The 19,193-nt window shown below is 44.4% G+C and overlaps 1 protein-coding gene across 1 annotated transcript in view; it reads left to right on the top strand.

Moving 5' to 3' along the window:
- Positions 1 to 15,683, top strand: part of WDR63 (WD repeat domain 63) — a 155,766-nt gene extending 140,083 nt beyond the window's left edge. Inside the window, exons 20-23 of the mRNA XM_033917020.1 lie at positions 2,637 to 2,841; positions 5,403 to 5,494; positions 6,787 to 6,909; positions 15,513 to 15,683. Of these exons, the coding sequence (XP_033772911.1) occupies positions 2,637 to 2,841; positions 5,403 to 5,494; positions 6,787 to 6,909; positions 15,513 to 15,659 (567 nt within the window). The 3' untranslated portion in view covers positions 15,660 to 15,683. The remainder of the gene's footprint in view (positions 1 to 2,636; positions 2,842 to 5,402; positions 5,495 to 6,786; positions 6,910 to 15,512) is intronic.
- Positions 15,684 to 19,193: the final 3,510 nt, after the last annotated feature.

Genomic DNA, 19,193 nt, shown 5'->3' with positions numbered 1-19,193 from the left:
ACTTTTCTACTAGGAGTCACAGGTACCATTTTGAACCCATGACTAACAGAACAGGAGCTACTAGGGATCACTCTTGCTCCCCACTAAATACCAAAGATCCCGATAAGGGCCAGGAGTGGGGGATGGAGGGTCCTTGTCTTTAGGGGATCAGAAGAGGTATTGATGTGTTTAGAGGTATTGGAAAAGGGGGAGATTGATAGGGAGGGGGTTGGAGGAAAGATATATTGATGTGTGGAAGGGGGAGTCTAAAGAAGGGGGTACTGATGTATGGGAGGATTAGAATGGGGGGGTGCCCTTGGCCTATTTGCCCTTGAAGCATGTAAAATGGAGAATACATGTTGACATGCTAGGCCCGCCCAAAACATTCCCTCTGCATGCCCTAACCACACACCCTTGCTATGTAAACATGATGTGGATCACCACTAGTAAATATTGATTGATTGATTTATCAAAAGTTATATGCCCTATCCTTGGTTAAAAAAAGCCAAGCAAGATGGTGTACAAAATAAAACATTAAGAATACATAAAAGAACCGCATAAGATGTTTCAAACTAGAGAATGACACGGTGAAAAAATTGGTCCCCGTCACCGCCCCGTCCCCGTCTCACCATCCCCGTCACCGCCCCGTCCCCGTCTCACCATCCCCGTCACCGCCCCGTCCCCGTCTCACCATCCTCTTCACCGCCCCGTCACCGCCACTGCCACCCCATTCACCGCCCTGTCACCGCCACTGCAATCCCATTCACTTTTCTTTATTTACGTATAAAGGAAACATTCTTTAAAACTTTAAAACTTTAAAACTTAGTTAAATATTAGTTAATAACTATACAAAAACAAAACACGCAGAGAAAAAATTAATTAATATAAATTCTCAAAACTGACACATTTTGATCACTAAATTTAAAATAGTTATTTTTCATACAGTTTTTCAATCACTAATCTTCCACCACCCCTGGGGCTAGCAATGCAAAAACAAACACGACATGTACTTTAAATGCTTACAATGTTAGCCTATATGGTAAGTAGACGCGGCCGCTGTACCTAATCGCGGCAAAGATCTCCCTGCCGTGATTAGCATAGTGACCGCGGCTACGGCTGCAAGTCTCCCCTCCCCCCAGCGATCACGGCAGGAGGGCACCCAACCCCTCCTGTAGACCCCCCCAACGGCCCTCCCGACAATCGCAGCAGAAGGGTACCCAACCCCTCCTGCCGGTCCTCCCAATGGCCTCCCCTAAGATCGCCGGCAGGAGGGTACCCAACCCCTCCTGCTGGACCCCCCCCCCCAACGAACCCTCCCACCCCGGAACCCCCTTAGTCTTACTTTCCAAGTTGGACCGGACGGCTCCTCACACGTATGGCCAGCAGGCTTGCCTCCGTCCAAATGAGGCGGGCCCGCCCCTACCCTGCCCAACCCACAGGATCCTAGGGCCTGATTGGTCTAGGCACCTAAAGCCACTCCCGCTATAGGAGGGGCCTTAGGTGCTTGGGCCAATCAGGCCCTAGGATCCTGTGGGTTAGGCAGGGGAGGGGAGGGGCGGGCCCGCCTCATTTGGACGGAGGCAGGCCTGCTGGCCAGACGAGCGAGGAGCTGTCCGGTCCAACTTGGAAAGTAAGACTAAGGGTGGTGTTTCGGGATGGCGGGGTTTGTTGGGGGAGGGACCGGCAGGAGGGGTTGGGCACCCTCCTATTGGCGATATAGGGGGCCGTTGGGGGTGCCGGCAGGAGGGGTTGGGCACCCTCCTACCAGTGAGGGCGATCGTCGGGGGGGGGGGGGCGGGTTCTATTGGCAGGAAGGGTTGATCTGACAAATGAGGAGCACGGTGAAAACACAGGTAAATTGCGGTTCCTAGAGGGGGGGGACATTGGCCTGCGGGGACAAATCTATTCACCGTTTTTGCGGTCGGTGAAAGGATTTGTCCCCGCGTCTGCGGCGATTTGCTAATGAGGTCACCATAACCCGCAGCCAAACCGCAGCCACGCAGCGGTTCGCTGCGGGGATCGCTCCCCGTGTCATTCTCTATTTCAAACCCACTATTTACACATGATGATGTTTCTAAAATAAAGGCTAAAGTGCTGTTAAAATAAACATTTAACAATTTATAGATATTCTAGCATGCATTGCTGTAAAAGTATTCACACACGGTGTGGGGTAACACCTATTGGCCAGAGACAAGGCCCATGATTGCAGAGTTCCAGAGATGCCCTCAAGTCTGACTTTTAGCCCATAACCATCACTGCAATAACCAGACTAAGTATGCTGGAGAGAGGGGATGTAAAATAGGGGAACCAATCCCCAAGTGGTTGCAAAGGAAGACTCATGGAGCCAGATCTCAGCCCTAGTTTTGATCGAAGTAGAGGGAAACTTGAATCCAAAACAAAAGAATGCCAACCTAAAATGATGGAATATTCACCCTGTTGAATCTTGCTGCATATTGCTGAGATGGAGAATTAGCTTTAAATAATGGCCAGACATTTTAGGTAAAAATTTCTCTAGAATAGGAATGTCCAATAGTGCAACATTAATGTTTGGTAATTCTGTGGAATCTGTATGTTTCTTTGGTCTAAAAAAATAGTCTAAATAAAACAATGTTAGATTTATAGTTAGTTTAAGAATACAATTCTTGTTTTCTTTTAAGGGTGGTCCAATCCTTCGGTCAAGCTGTGGCAAGAAAAGACTCACAGCTGGACACTGGTCTTTATCACGAGCTGGAGTTTTCTTCATTGGCAGGGAAGATGGAAATGTTGATATTTGGGATCTACTGGAGAAAACTCATGAGCCTTCCCAAACACAGAACATCTCCTCATCACTCATCACGTGCATTAAACCCTGTGTTGTCTCCTGTATGTTCACTTTGTCATGAGTGATGACAGTTCAGTGCCAAACCATGTTTTCAGTTTTACATCCAATAGCATAGGAAGTGGTTTTTATTGTAAAACATTTTGGGGTGAATTTCTTTCCTGGCAGTGCTTATTCTTCTGAAAGAATGGTACTGTGACTCTGTACATTTGATTCCGCCTGTATGCAAATAAGATGTATGTGTATTTTGGTATAACACACAAATTTTCCTTGTCACTTTTTATACCATCCATTGCATGTTTTTCTATGGACAAGTAGGTTGAACAGAGGGGCATGTGGGTGGCATCTTCCAGTGGCACCAACCCAGATCATCTTCCAGCCTCTTCAGTACTTTTGATGATAGATAGACTTTTTCTTCTGTGCATTTCACACTGATTATCCTGCCATCCTGCGAGGGCATCTATTATAAATAGCAAAATGAAGGCAAAACAAGACCATATGGCCCATCTCGTCTGCCTATCCATTCCATCTACTATACCTTAGAGATCCAATGTACTTATCCTATGCTTTCTTTAATTCAGATACATTTCACATCTCCACCACCTCCACTGGGAGGCTATTCTGCATACTCACCACCCTTTCTGTGAAAAAATATTTTTTGAGGTTACTATCCCCATCACCTTCATCCTATGCCCCCTCATTCCAGAACTTCCTTTCAATTGAAAGAGACTTGCCTCATGCGCATTTATGCCACATAGGTATTTAAACGTCTCTATTATATCCCGCCTTTCCTCCATTTTAGTAGCTGACCTCTGGACCGACTCCATCCTGTTTATATCTTTTTGAAGGTGCGGTCTCCAGAATTGTACACAATATTCTAAATGAAGTCTCGCCGGGGTCTTACACAGAAATATCATCACCTCCTTTTTTCCTACTGGGCATTCCTGGATGTACAAAAATTTTTATTTTTTAATTTAATTTGTTTTCTATCCCATTCTCTCCTTCTAGTCATAACATTGTGTGTCTTTTGAGTATCACACCCCCATTCAGGGCCCATTATACACATGCTGGGGCCCAGGGCATACTATGCATTTGGGAGAGAGCCCTAATGCCAACCAACAAGTTGTACCTCCTACTTTGAACAGACTTGAAACCCTGGTTGCAGATCCTATAATGCTGGCCCTGTCCCCAATCCTGTGGTGTAAGTTCTCACTCTTGTTCTCTGTCTAGTTGATAGTTTCTCAGCAATTATTCTTTTCAGCTGTTGCAGAATCTTAGAGCTAATTTATTTTGTCTACAACCAAACAAGAAAAGGGATCATAAAAGTGCAAAGAAGACAATATAAACCAACAAGACAGCACAAACAGCCTCAAAAATAGGGACAAAGATGACTTTAATGTATGTGACCCAACAAAGCTCGTGTGTCAGGGGTTTATGAAATACATTGTCCCTTCTTGCCTCAAGATGTTGAAAGGTAGCAAAGTCTCATGCAACTTAATCACTGTTATTGGATTATCACCAACTGAGATTGTAATACGCAATGCATCTTCATGCAAAAGCTGCACGTGTTACAATTATTCCAGCTGTAGATATGTGGAAATAAGATTCCGCAGCCAAGCTGTAGGTGATACCTTTTTATTGGACTAACTTAAAATATTGTAGCTTCCTGCTCGGCCCCACGCTGCTCTCTGAATGGCTGTGGCTGAGCTCTTCCTGCTTCCTGCTTGGTCCTGTGCTGCTCTCTGAATGGCAGCCATTTAGAGAGCAGCACGGGGCCGAGCGGGAAGCAGGAAGAGCTCGGTGCACCGCTGGCTGGCAAAAGGGAACAGGGACGGAAAGGCTCAGCATGGGGAAGGGCACGGAAAGATTGCTCCTGCCCTGTACACCACTAGACCACCAGGGATTAAAAATGGCACAAAAGGTAAGCGCGCGCCAGGAGGGGGGCTGTTTAAAAAAAAGTTAGTCGGCCGGGACGAGAGACAGGAGGCATCCCTCCTGTCCTGGCCTACCACTAGACCACCAGAGGTAGGAAAGTGAGGCAGGGTACAAAGCCTGGCATGGAGTGAGGGGGGCTGGGTATAGAGCCTGGCAAGGAGTGAGGGATGCTGGGTACAGAGCCTGGTAGGGCAGGGAGGGAAGAGGGTAGGGTACAGAGCCTGGCAGGGAGTGAGGGTGGCTGGGTGCAGGGCCTGGTAAGGAAGGGAAGATGGCTGGGTGCAGAGCCTGGCAGGGAGGAGGACTGGGTTCAGAGCCTGGCAGGGGAGGGTGTGAGGGAGGGGACACTGGGTGCAGATCCTGGCAGGTCATGGCACTTGAATATTAAGCCCCCATTTTATATTTGAGTCAACCATTTTTCCTCCTTTTGGGGGGGAATGGGGGGTCTCAACTTATATTCGTATTGACTTATATTCAAGTATACTGTATATGGTATATGATCTACTCAAAATTGCCTCCATAGTACAAAAAGTTAATATTTGAATCTTAATATTTTGCTTATACATTTTATAAGTATGCTAAAAATGATTTTTAAATATTATAACTGTACACTACAAATTGTAAATTGTTCTGCCTGACTAACAATAGTAATTTGGTTTACATTTAACAGCAAAGCAGCACTTTTTAGCAATTTCTGATGAGTATGGAACATTGTATATTTTTGAGATCCCCTGGACACTGCGAAGTCTCTCAAGCAATGAGGTTAGTAAATGTTTGCCTCAATGATTTATATAAGCAGACAGGCTAGAGAACTCATGAAATGCAAGTAGTTAGAAACATTCAGCTGTTTATTGAAGAGATTTGGCTTGATTTCAAAAGCAAATGCTAACTGACTTTACTGTTGTTAGACTACTATTCTTTTCTGAGACAAATATCAAGGTTAAACCAATAGGAATGGCGTATTGTGAGTCTCTAATGCAAGGGCACAAATGTAGGAATTTGTGCCTCCTTCTCTCCTTTCCTCAGTTCCCTTCTCTGCTCCTCCCCTCCACACACACACACACAGTGCCACATAAATCCCAACTAACATCAGGAGAGAAGGCTAGTGGCACAACAGATCCCAAACCAAAGCTCCTAACACAACATTTTACCTCTCCCAAGAATGGATGACAGGGAGCGATCAGCTAAGCAGCCCCAGCAACCCCCCCTCCACCCCCCTCCACAACGATTGTAGCAGGAGAGATGCCTAATCTCTCCTGCTGCAATCACCATCGCGATCCCCCCTGAACTGCCGCGAACCATGGCAAGAGAGATGCCCAATCTCTCCTGACAGCACCCAACCCTCCCGACAATACCGTCAGGAGGGAGCCCAAGCCCTCCTGCCCACGGTGCCCCCCCCCCCCCCCCGCGACCTGCCCCTCCTTCGCCTAAAAGGTCTTGTTTTGGGCGTTTGGGACTTGGGCAATTTTTTGGTTGATAATGTGTTCTAAGGTTAGACTTAGTGGTGGTCTGGGCAATTTAACTGCTGAAAGTAGAGGTAGGCCATTCTCAAAATAACCCTAATTTCTGATGTTTTTTTGAGAATGGACATTTTCCCTGCTGCTACTTTCAGCTTTTAGGGGCTTAGGCCAAAAGGGGACTTTGATGTTTTTAAAAAAAATTATGCTCCTCTATATCTTTTTTGAGATGTGGTGACCGGAATTGCTTTGAATGTGAAAGCAATTTTAATAATCCCCTTTGTAAAGGAATAAAACAATCTTGAATTTCCCTGCAAAGGGGATAAACAAATGTACTGCTATGGTTTTATATATATTGTAACTTGGCTGCTGATTGTTTAGCTTCTAAATGGAGATAAAAATGTGTGGAGTTTCCAGATGATTTACAACTATCATTTCATAACTGACTGTTCACACATTGACTGTAATCCTGGAATTGTACACCTATGCACTGTTGCCAAGAATGAGTTTGAAATGAAAACAAGCAGCATTTCAAGCAAAGTTCAATGTTGAGATTCCGTATGATCATTAACATCTTCCCTACCTCTATGTTGGCAGAATTCTCTTGTTCAGAATTACTTTGACAGAGAAGTAAAACATCTGGATTACCTGCAACAACGTAAAACCTTCCGAGCCAATGAAAAAAAAGAAAAAGACCAGCAAGAAGAAATTAAGAAGAAGGTGCGTGAAAAGCAAAAGCATGAAAGTATTGCATGCAAACATTTCAAAGATGGGTTTAAGGCAGCTTGGTGTTGTTTGTATGTATTAGGTCATCCTGTGCATAGAAATGCTCTTGGTCACTTTTCCTTTCTTCTTTTTCTATGCTATGCAATTCCCAGTACTAGTCTCTGGAATCAAAATAGTGGAATTATTAGGGTCCAAAAGAAAGGAAAGCAAAATGGAACATCTTTATCTGCAGGCCACAGTTGAAAAGAAACCATGTGCAAATTTTACTTATTTATTTAGTATTTATATACCACTTAGTCTAAGTGGTTTACATTCAGGTACTCAAGCATTTTTCCCTATCTGTCCTGGTGGTCTCATACTCTACCTAAATGTACCTGGGGCAATGGGAGATTAAGTGACTTGCCCAAGGTCACAAGGACCTAATCAACACACTGCAGCAAGTATGCTGCAGAGCATATTCCAGACTCCTCATGTCAAACCAACTCCTGGTGATCACAATGATGGTCACCTTCCCCCTCCCCAAGTGGTTTGCTCAGAGCTTTTTCCAGTACAGAGTACTGGCACCTTCTTCCCTGCCTTCCAAAAATGTCCTATCCATCCCTTTATATTTCTCTTGCAAAATCTCCCAGTTTGCATTTTTGTTCCATTGGTATACTAGGTAGCTTTGAGCCTATGGCCTTCAGAATCTGAGTGGGCCACCTTCCTGAAAGAGCTATTCTGGGTTGCATGGATGCATACACTTTACTGGCTAGAAAACAAAATCCTGCCCCCTAAGGTTGACTCTGCATGAGTACCAGCACCATTTTTCCTAGAAATAAAAGCACTGGGTTTGCCCATGCTTTCTCCTGCACAGTGTCAAGCATCACGATGCTGCTTGTTGCCCAATATAGAGGGCTGCCAGAACCTGACCAGCAATGGACCCAGGCAATGGAGGGCTATTAAATGGGGAAAATTTAGAATGGAAGGGGTTTGGCAAGACCTTGTCATCACAAATCTCAAAGACCATTTCACACAGCAGAAGGGGTGGGGGGGAGGACGACACAGGTCAGTCTACCTAATATTTTCAGTTCCTCCCTTTACCAGCAGCATTCACATGGAAATGTGTAGTTTCAATAACATAAAATCAGAGATCTATCATATATGTGTAGTAAGTCCATGTCTTAGATAACATTTTTTATTACACATCTTATCATACTATTCCAACTATCTCATATTGATTTGAGATAAGTTGAGTTCATCAGAGTTCCCTGCTTCATATACTCACACAGTGCAGAGAAAAAGGATTTAGATACATTGGGAGCTATGGCTGTTAAGCATTTAGAATATAAAAAGTTATCTTAAATAATAAAATGCTAGCCGTGCATGCGCACTTGCCTCGCGTGTTCCCTGATCCCTTTTCTGTCGGGATGTGGCAAGACAAGTGTGCATGCGTGCTTATTACATCACTGACTGAGAGCAGCGAATGCAGGAAGCGGAGTTAAAAAAAAACGAGTGAGCCGGGCCGCTGAGAAAGCGCGGGAGGCCTGGCCCGGGCTGCGGACGGGTAAGGAGCTGGGGCAGTGAGCCTTCCCTGCGGCTAAAATGGAGCCTGGCCACCCTCCGTGACAGACCACAAGAGTCCGTGTCCTTTTCCGCTCACCCCCCTTCCCGTGGACCCGACTACCTTGGCGATTCAAGCAGCGTGTGCAGCAGTCTTCACACGCTGCTTCGGGCCCTTCTACTTCCCTGATTTGCTCTGCCGCGTCTCTGATGATGTCATCAGGGACGTACCAGAGTAAATCAGGGCAGTAGAAGGACCCGAAGCAGCATGTGAAGACTGCTGCACACGCTGCTTGAATCGCCGGGTAGGTAGTCAGGTCCGTGGGAAGGGAAGGGGGGGCGCAAGGACTCTGGGGAGAATGGCAGACACCGGCCCTGTACTAACTCCCGTGGACAGGGGGAGCAGGAAGGGGTGCTGATGGACAGGGGTGGGGGAAATGAAGGGAGGCCTATTGCTGGACAGAGGGAGCAGGAAGAGGTGATGATGGACAGGGGGGTGAAAAAGGAAGGGAGGCTTATTGCTTGACAGGGGGAACAGGAAGAGGTGCTGATGGACAGGGGGGAAAAATGAAGGGAGGCCTACTGCTGGATGGGGGGAGCAGGAAGAGGTGCTGATGGACGGGGGGGGAAAGGAATGGAGGCCTATTGTTGGACAGGGGGAGCAGGAAGAGGTGCTGATGGACACGGGGGGGGGAAATGAAGGGAGGCCTACTGCTGGACATGGGGAGCAGGAAGAGGTGCTGATGGACAGGGGGGAAATGAAGGGAGGCCTACTGCTGGACAGAGGGAGCAGGAAGAGGTGATGATGGACAGGGGGGAGGTAAAACAAAGGGAAAAGGGCTGCTGCTGGATAAGGGGAGCAGTGAAGGGGTGGTGGTGGACACAGGGGAGCTAAAAATAAGGGAGAATGGACAGTAAAAGGCGGCTAAGGAGACATAGAGAGAAAGAAATAAAGACAGACACACATATATTCTAGCACCCGTTAATGTAACGGGCTATAAAGCTAGTACTATAATAAAAACCCTACATCTTCAGGATCTGGAAAACAGATCTTACATGAGTGATTCAGACCATACAAAAACTAGATGAGGGAAGTGGTTGATGGAAGCCCATTGATATGTGCTATTACTCCTGAGAAGCAAAAGGGTATTATAGGGAACATCATCAAAGCAATGAGGTCACTAGAGGTAGAATAGGATAGATAGAATGAAGCCACACAGAGTATAAGCAAGCCAAAGGCAAATAGCTGGACCACAATGAGGTAATATTCAGCTAATAGTAGTATGTGTTTTGACAAAGCTGGCCACCAGCAGCTGGATTGTTCCTGAATATACAGTGCCCGATTGTATCTGTGTACTGGGACTGAATCTCTGGTCACAAGACAACCACTAGGAGTTATCTGGATACCGCCAATATTCAACAGTGGTATCTGGATACCTGTTCATAGGCCTTTTGCTGACCCAACTTCACCAGATAGCTATCCAGGCACTGCTGTCGATTAATGGTGCTGCCCAGGTAACTCCCAGTACTGACCAGAATCTGCCCCCAGACTGTCCCAACACTTACCAGATAGTGCTGAAAGTCTGGGTGGTGGTGGAGACAGAGACTGTGTCTGAATTCAAAAGGGCCTGGGATAGGCACGTGAGATCTCTCGGAGAGAGAAAGAGATAATAGTTACTTCGGATGGGTAGCATTTGGCCTTTAGATTAGATTAGATTAGATCATGTTACAATGTTTCTATAACTATAAAGCTCTATGACATCACAATGCAGGTGTAAAGAGCCTTAGCCCATAGGAAAAGGAAATGCAAATGTTAAGAGCCTTAGCCAATAGGGAGAGGAAGAGATAGCGGATGTTGCAGATGGGCAGACTAATTGGGCCATTTGGCCTTTATCTGCCATCATGTTTCTATGTTTCTAGGTAATAGTCTCTCCTACCCGGTTAAATAGTGCTAAATATTGGGCCCTATGGCCCTGATTCTATAAAGTCCGTCTAAGTTAGGCGCCAAATTTAATTGACGAATAGGTTTGATCAGTGCTGATATTGGCACTCAGCACCTCACAATTTGCTTTAATTGGACTTAATTGAAAATTAGGCTCCTAACTTGAAACCCTCGATTCTATAAAAAGTAGGCACGCACCTCAAAGCACCTACACTAAACATGAGTGTGGTTAGGGGTAGACCATTAGTGTGTTTTCAAATTAGGTGCTTCTTTTGGAATCATGTGCCATTAGGTTCTGATATCAGCACCTATCTTTAGGAATAGAAAACCCTGGCATAAATTGGGAACGCCTAAATGTTAGGACACTGAGTGCTAAGTGTGATTCTATAATGGGTGCATAAGTTTTATAGAATCTGTGCTGATATTGGTGCCTATCTTTAGGTGGACTTTATAGAATTAGGGCCTATGAGTTTAAGTGCCCATAGATTATAGCAGGGGTAGGCAACCAGTTGGGTTTCCAGAATTTCCCAGGTGAATATGTATGAGGTTTATTTGTATGCATTGCCTCCATTGTATGCAAATATATCTCATGCATATTCATTGAGGAAATCCTGAAAACTCAATTAAGTTGCGATCCTTGAGAGCCTAGGTTACCCACCCCTGATTTAGAGAATAAAATTCCAATTTAGCAAGCTTTAATTGTGGAGGCGGACTTGGATAATTTTGTCATTATGGAGACATACCCCACCTTTTATGAAACTGCGCAAGAGGTTTTCAGCGCCGGCCAGTGCACTGAATGCTGTGTGCTGCTCTGACACTCAAGGAACTCTACCTCTCTATACCAGTGGCGTACCTAGCATGTGACACCCAGGACCCATCATTTTTTGACACCCCCCATCTGTATGAAAAACATGATTTTTAGTAACAATCCACACGTCACACATGAATACCTAGGAAAAGGCAGCATCTTACATACTGCAGTGAGCAGTACATCAATAAACTCATTGTAAAACTAAACAAGCCAGACTAGTACAGATCAATCCAACACAGTCAATCCTAACAGAAAACCATGTTTTTTCAAACACAGAGAACACAGAAAACACCTTCGCCTAGTATGTAATCACAAACTAACTCCTCCCCCTTTTACAAAACCGTAGTGTGGTTTTTAGCCACAATGGTAACAGCTCAGATGTCAACGCCAAAAAACGCTCTACAGTTTTGTAAATGGGGAGATAGAATAAAAATACGTAGACAAAGGTTAAACTGAAGCACCAAGAAGCTGGACTCTGCATACAATGCAACATCACAGAAACAGCGATGCATCTCACCTAAAGCAAAAAATAAATAAATAAATATAATTTTTTTTCTACCTTGTCTTCTCTGGTTTCTGCTTTCCTCATCTTTTTGTCACTCTCTTCCTTTCATCCACTGTTTACCCTCTCTGCCCCTTCTATATGGCATCTTCTCTCTATTCCCGTTCTAGAAACTTTATGCATCCCCCTTCCATTTCTCCCTTCACCCCCATTAGTCACCTCCCTTCTCTCCTCCAATGGTCTGGCATCTCTCCTCTCCTCTTCTTCCCTTCCCTCTCCCACACCCACATGGTCTGGCATTTCACTCTCTCCTTTCCCATCCCCCCACTTCCATCAGCATCTGCCCCCTTTCTCTCCCTCCAACCCAATTCCATGCAGTGTCCTTCCCCCTTATGTCTCTTTCCCTGCAATTCCATCAGCATCTTCCCCTTTCTCTCCCTCCACCACGCTTCCATACCACCCTGATCCCCGTTCTCACCCTTCACCATGATTCCATACCACCCTGATCCCCCTTTGACACCCTTCACCATGATTCCATACCACCCTGACCCCCCTTTGTCACCCTCCACACCCTTCCATACCACCCTGACCCCCTTTGTCACCCTTTACCATGATTCCATACCACCCTGACCCCCCTTTGTCACCCTTCAGCATGATTCCATACCACCCTGACTCCCTTTCTCACCCTCCACTCCCTTCCATGCCACCCTGACCTCCTTTCACCACTCTACTATGCTCCTTTCTTTCTCCATCCCAAAGGTCCCGCGATGACTGCTTCTGCTCCGGATGGAAGAGGTAAGTGACGTCGGAGGGGGCTGGGTTGGCAGACGCAGTTAGTTGCGGCAAGATCCCGCGATGACTGCGGCTGCTGGTCCACCCCCCACCCATGTCACTTACCTCTTCCGGAACAAAGGCGGTAGACGGCGCAGTCATCACGGGACCTTCATTCACTTCAGCGCGGCTGCCAACTCTGCTCTAAGTACGGCAGCTGTGCTGAGGTGCTGTTTGGAGCAGTACGGGAGGTTCCAGATCCGGCCGGCTGTGCACCCCCTTGGAGCGTGCACCCGGGGTGGTCCACCCCCCTTGGTACGCCACTGCTCTATACTAAAGATTTCACCTAAAATTTAAGAAAAATCTCAGCCTGGATGTCCCACTACCCCTGAAACTAAACTTGTCCAAGACCAAACTGTTCCTCTTTACTCCAAAACCCTCAGCTCCTCTGCTCTTCACCCTCCTTTCTCCGTCTCTGATTCATCAGAATTGATTATGATTTCTGGTGCTGGTAACTCCCCCACATCTTCCTCAGTGAAGACCGAAGCAAAGAATTCATTTAATCTCTCCACTATGGCCTTGTTTTCCCTGAGAGCCTCTTTTATCCCTCAGTCATCTAGCGGTCCAACTGATTCTCTTCCCGGCTTCTTGCTTTTAATATACCTAAAAATGTTTTTACTTTGTGTTTTTGCTTCCAGTACAATCTTCTTTTCAAGGTCTTTCTTTGCCTTCCTTATTAACGCCTTGCATTTGACCTGGCATTCCTAGTGCTATTTACGATTATTTTCACTCGGATCCTTTGTCCACTTTCTGAAGGATTGTCTTTTAGCTCTAATAGCTTCCTTCATCTCACTCGTTAACCACACTGGCTGCCGTTTTTGTCTTCCTTCCTCCTTTTTTAATAAATGGAATATATCTAGTCTGGGCATCCAGTTTGGTATTTTTGAATAACATCCACGCCTGATGTAAAATTTTGACCTTTGCAGCTGCTAGTCCAAGTTTCTTTTTACTATTCTCCTCATGTTATCATAGTCTCTTTTTTTAAAGATAAAAGCTGTTGTATTAGATTTCCTGTGTGAATTTATTCCAGGGATTATATCAAATCTGGGCATAGTAACATAGTAACATAGTAGATGACGGCAGATAAAGACCCGAATGGCCCATCCAGTCTGCACAATCTGATTCAGTTTAAATTTTTTTAATTTTTTCTTCTTAGCTATTTCTGTGCAAGAATCCAAAGCTCTACCCGGTACTGTGCTTGGGATCCAACTGCCGAAATCTCCGTTAAAACCTACTCCAGCCCATCTACACCCTCCCAGCCATTGAAGCCCTCCCCAGCCCATCCTCCACCAAATGGCCATATACAGACAAGTCTGTCTAGAACTGGCCTTAGTTCAATTTTTAATATGATCACTGTAATATTATTACTGTTATCAATTGGCTCCAGCACCAATTCATGCGCTCCACTAAGAACTAGGTCTAGAATTGCGGTTCCTGAACCAGCTGCTCCACTAAGCAGTCCTCGTTAACATTAAGGAATGTTATCTCTTTAGCATGCCCTGATGTTAGATTTATCCAGTCAATATTGGGTAAGTTGAAAGTGTTATTCAGTTTGTTACTTCCCTAATTTCTGATAGAAGTAGTACCACAGTGAAAAGATAAAGGAGTCCTTAAGGTTGAAAGTACCAAGCAAGTTTTTCCCAACCATTGCATCACAGTGAGCTAACAAGGAAGTAGATGAAGCATGCTGAAAAAGTGTTGCCATTTAAGGAAAATTCACCGCTATTTTGATTAGAAAAATGAAACCAGATTATGAATGTCTTATTTATTTATTCATGTGTTTACTATGAGACAATTCACCTGAGACAATGTAGCTTGGTGACAGGACTAAAGCGCGCGGACAACAACGCTAAGACAAATGCATGCAGGACGTCAGCAGGCCGGATTAAAAGGTAACTTTAAAGTGCTCTAAAGGGGTGTGTGGGGTGGGAACCTCCCTACTTTACTTAGAAGTGTTGCCGCTGCCGTTGATGGGGGGGGAGGAAACCTCCCACTTATAGAGGAAACTAATTTTTCACTAAAACACTGGGAAAAATTACACTTTCCTCTCTAATGGGGGGGGGGTCCTCTCCCCAATCCCCCCCCCCCCCCGGCAGCACCAACTTCTAAGTAAAATCAGGGGGTTCCCCCAAACACCCCCCTCAGAGCACTTAAAGTTATCTTTTTATCTGGCACACTGATGTCCTGCGTACATTTGTTTTAGCATTTTTGTCCTCACGTGATTGTCCCATGTGCTATCATCTATGAATCGTGTAGCTTGATATAGGCAAAATTACAATTTTAGAAACAGCATAACCATGATAAAATGACCAAATGTTAGTCTAATAAACAATTGTGAAGTAAACATGGAAATACACAAGGTAAATTATAGTAATAGCAATAATGCAATGGGAGTATTGTAGACATTAACACAGTAGAATGCTTAAATAACAGAAATATGATACTATAACAATAATAATTATTTTATAATGCAACTGGATATAGGGAGTGCTGTATATAGGGAGTGGTGATATTTATTCAGATACATCTATGGATACAAAGGTAATGGGAGGAAAGTTGATTTGCCCAATCACAAGGAATGTCAGTGACAGAGGCGCGATTTGAACCATGGCTTCCATCTTTCTCAGCCCATTACTTTAAGCACTAGGCTGCTTCCTCTTCCTAATAATCATAATGTCAGCATAATACAAATGAAGCATTTTAATAGGCAGTATAGAAGAACAGAAATAGGATTCTTATTCTGAGAAAAACTTCTTTTGTTAACATTAAACTGTAATTACAGTCTGCTAAGTTGATCCTCTCTCTCTGCTCTGTCTCTCCATTTTGAGACTTTTGTCTGTTATGGTCAGTCATGATAGTGCAGTTAAATGACAATTTTGGAACTATATTTTTTTAAATTTTTTTTATTTAACCCACACCTTTATTCAGTTGTAGCAGAAGATGTGATGTACCATCTGCTGTCATTTTTTTAGGTGGGAAGTACACTATACAAGTCCAAAGATGAAATTGAAGAGGAGCTAAGTAAGGAGTATGAGATTTTTATGGCTACCGAGAAGAACATCCTGGTAGAACTTGGGCTCCGTTTACCTGACCAAGAAAAAAATATTGATTATATGTAATAAAAAGCACTGGCTTCTATAATACTACCTGAGTAGTGATCTGCACTTTGGCAGGCTTACAAATGTCCACAGTTTGTTTGATTTTGTGGCGGGAGGGTTTGTTCGGGGGGGGGGGGGTTGTTTTATGGGTTTGTTTGGGTTTTTTTGGGGGGGGGGGTTTGCAGGACTGTCCTTTGTATACGAGTAAATGTTGTTCCATGTTGAATGCAAGTCCTCTAGTTGTCCCCTTCCCCTACCCCACCAAGAAAATAAAATTATGCATTTGGGCTAATAATTTCTGTAGTGCCTTTTGAGTATTGCATGTCCTTAAAATAAGTCTTATTCTTTGTGCAAAAATATTGACTAGATGTAGCCAGATCTCAGTTGGGGGGACAGGGGGGCACAGGGGGATGACAAATATTTCTTCTCAATTCTCCCTTTTGCCACCACTGCCACCCACTCAATCATAGCTTTGCTGGTGGGGATGCTCAAGCTCTGCCAGCTGAAGAGATTCTCTACCTGAGCACTCACTCATGCTGCCTGAACAGCAAGAAGTCAGCAGGCTGCTCCAACCTCCGACACCAGCACTTCTGTGCATGTTCAGCTCAATGCATGAGCTGAGTACACATGGAAGTGCCAGCATTGGCGACTGGAGCACTCTGCTGACTTCCTGCTGCTCAGACATCAAGAAAACATTCAGGCAGGGAAACTCTTTGGCTGGTGGGGCTTGAGCAACCCTGCTAGCCAGGCATCCAGTGCTGCAATTTTGTAGGGGGGGGGATATGCCAGACCCCTGGGCCCCTTCCCCCATAACTACACCCCTGATTGATAGGCCAATGAAAGCTACTAAACATGCAATGAGGGAAGTACTGGCTTCTTACAATTCTTTAATTTTTTGCAGTAGAACTTCAAAATCTAGACCAAACAATTATCCCCCTGAAATGCAGATTGATTAAATGTAATTTAGCTTTAACATCTGTCCTCTATTTCTTAAGCAACAATGCTCTTTTGATGCAGATGCTGTCCTTGCCATGATTGCTATTTGATTATCCGAGGGTAAATCAAAAAGTAAAGGCAAAACACATTTAATAGAAGTAACTGTGAGCAATTGAACATAGCACTTTCCCACATAGTCCCCATACAAGATGACACATTTGCTCTATTGTTCAACTAGCTTCTGCATTCCTGCAGAGAAGAGGTTTTTTGGCTGCTCTCGAAGCCAGGTGAGCACCGTTTACATCATTATGCTTTATCTTTTGCTCTCCTAGCTGCAGTGATGCACCCATGTCTCGTCACCGGTGACAATTCTCCTCAGACTACTCGGATCTTCTTTATACCGTCTCAGGAACTGGGTTGTAACCTCTACACCAGGGCTGCCCAAGTCCGGTCCTCGAGATCTACTGGCAGGCCAGGTTTTCAGGATATCCACAATGAATATGCATGAGAAAGATTTGCTTGCACTACCTTCTTGGTATGCTAATCTCTCTCATGCATATTCATTGTGGATATCCTGAAAACCTGGCCTGCCAGTAGATCTCGAGGACCGGACTTGGGCAGCCCTGCTCTATACACTGTTGCTTGTTCTGATCAGTAAGCTGTTTGGGAACCCATCGTGTGCAGACTTTCCTGTATCCTAAATCATCATGCATTATGGCAAATGCAAATTCATAGCTGATATCCAAGTTTGTAGCCAATTGAAACACGGTTATCCTTCGGTCTTCTCTAATCAAGGTATCCGCCTAATTTTGTGGGTGCTATATGGATGATCCATTATTTGATTCCAATGTTTATAATTTATCTTAGCTTTTAGCATTTCAATTTTCCTTTTTATATCCCATTTCAGCTATTCTCGCTACATTTTTATCCTGCTGATTATACATGTCAAGTTGTTTTATTTCAATAAAGTCAATTTGGAAGAATTTCTACTCTACTTGATTTACCTTTTATACATATCCCTACTGTTGTTTATAGTTTCACCCCCCACTCTTTGGACTTGATTTATTTCCTCATGTGGGGTTCTTTTGCTTGGAGTTTTTTTTGCATAAGAATTGTATGCAAGCATTTCATCTGGAACACTTCTGCTAGCAATGTCTATGTTAATATAAGAATAGCCATACTGTAGACCCAAACATATCCCCTTTCAGCCATCTCTTTTCCAAGCTGACGAGCCCAACCTCTCATATAAGAGGAATTCCATCCCCTTTATCATTTTGGTCACTATTCTTTGAACCTTTTCTTTTTTGAGATATGATAACCAGAACCAAATGCACTCCTCAAGGTGAGATCACACCATGAAGTGATACAAAGGCATTATAATATTCTTGGTCCTATATACCATCCCTTTTCTAATAATTCCTAGCATCCTATTTGCTTTTTTGGCTGCCACCTCAAACTGATCTTCTTCTTGGGTGCTGATTCCTAGCATGGAACCCATCGTGCGCAGACTTTCCTGTATCCTAAGTCATCATGCATTATGGCTGACTCAGCATCTGGTAACTATGATTTGGATGATTCTTCTCAATGTGCATCACATTAAATTTTATCTGTTATTTGGATGCCTAGTTGTAGGAGTCTAGTCCCTGCTTAGATAGGAAATAACAAGGTATGGCTACAATCTCCTGCAATACATACAGACCATGCTGTGAAACAGCATGGACCTTTGCCTCTCAGCCAGGAGTACGGAAAAGGCTTGCACCAATGGCTGTGTAGCCAAGGACATATTGCATCAGGCACTGCAGTGAACTTTGACCTGAATTTGCTCTTCAGCTGGAACTGGACTACTTAGCTGATGTCACTTGCACAACCTGTGTTCTGTACTTTTTATACAGATACCAGCTTGACCTCACCACCCTGGCACTTTTCTGAATTCCAAGAACTGCATCTTCAGGGACATAAAGTTTCTGGGGACTGAATATTCAGAACTTGGGGAGGAGCTTGTTTATCTTCATGGATAATGCCTCTACTGTATCAGAAACGCATAAGAAGCAGAACTGGAAACCAAGAAAGGGGCTGATTTCTCCATTCAGCCTGAATTACCACCTTCAGGTTTCTGCCAGTCATCTTCTGCTAATGCATTGCTAAGATCTGCCGGGGATCTTCCTCACTCTACTATCTATCTGGTGTGCTGCATTGACTTCATCTGCTACCCTTATCTACATCCAGGTTGTGTGCCAGCTCTGTTATTGCTAAAGGGTGAAAATAGCAGGCATGACTTAAGGGTTTTATGTGCATTCACTCTAATTATCTGATAAGAATATTTCCCCCCTCTATGAGTGTCAGAGCAGTTACCGCCGCTGCTGGTGCTAAAACCCACGCTATGTGTTCGGAAAAGATGGGGTTTGTCTGTCATTTTCTGGAGGTATTTTGCATTTGCATATAATCCTTAGTCACTTGTGTTTTCATGTTTGGTTGTTTCACTTGCTTGTAAATAAATAGCCTTTATTTTTGTAATAATTGGCTTATCTCCTTGCTTGTCGGATCCCAGAGCAATAAAACTTGGATTCGTATAATTTGTGGGAAGGGATTTTAGAAATCCTAATAAAAGCTACCATTACA

This window comes from Geotrypetes seraphini, chromosome 12 (assembly GCF_902459505.1).
Source record: "Geotrypetes seraphini chromosome 12, aGeoSer1.1, whole genome shotgun sequence".
Lineage (NCBI taxonomy): Eukaryota > Metazoa > Chordata > Amphibia > Gymnophiona > Dermophiidae > Geotrypetes > Geotrypetes seraphini.
Note: the sequence above shows the minus strand (reverse complement) of the source record. Positions and strands in the feature narration are given on the sequence as shown.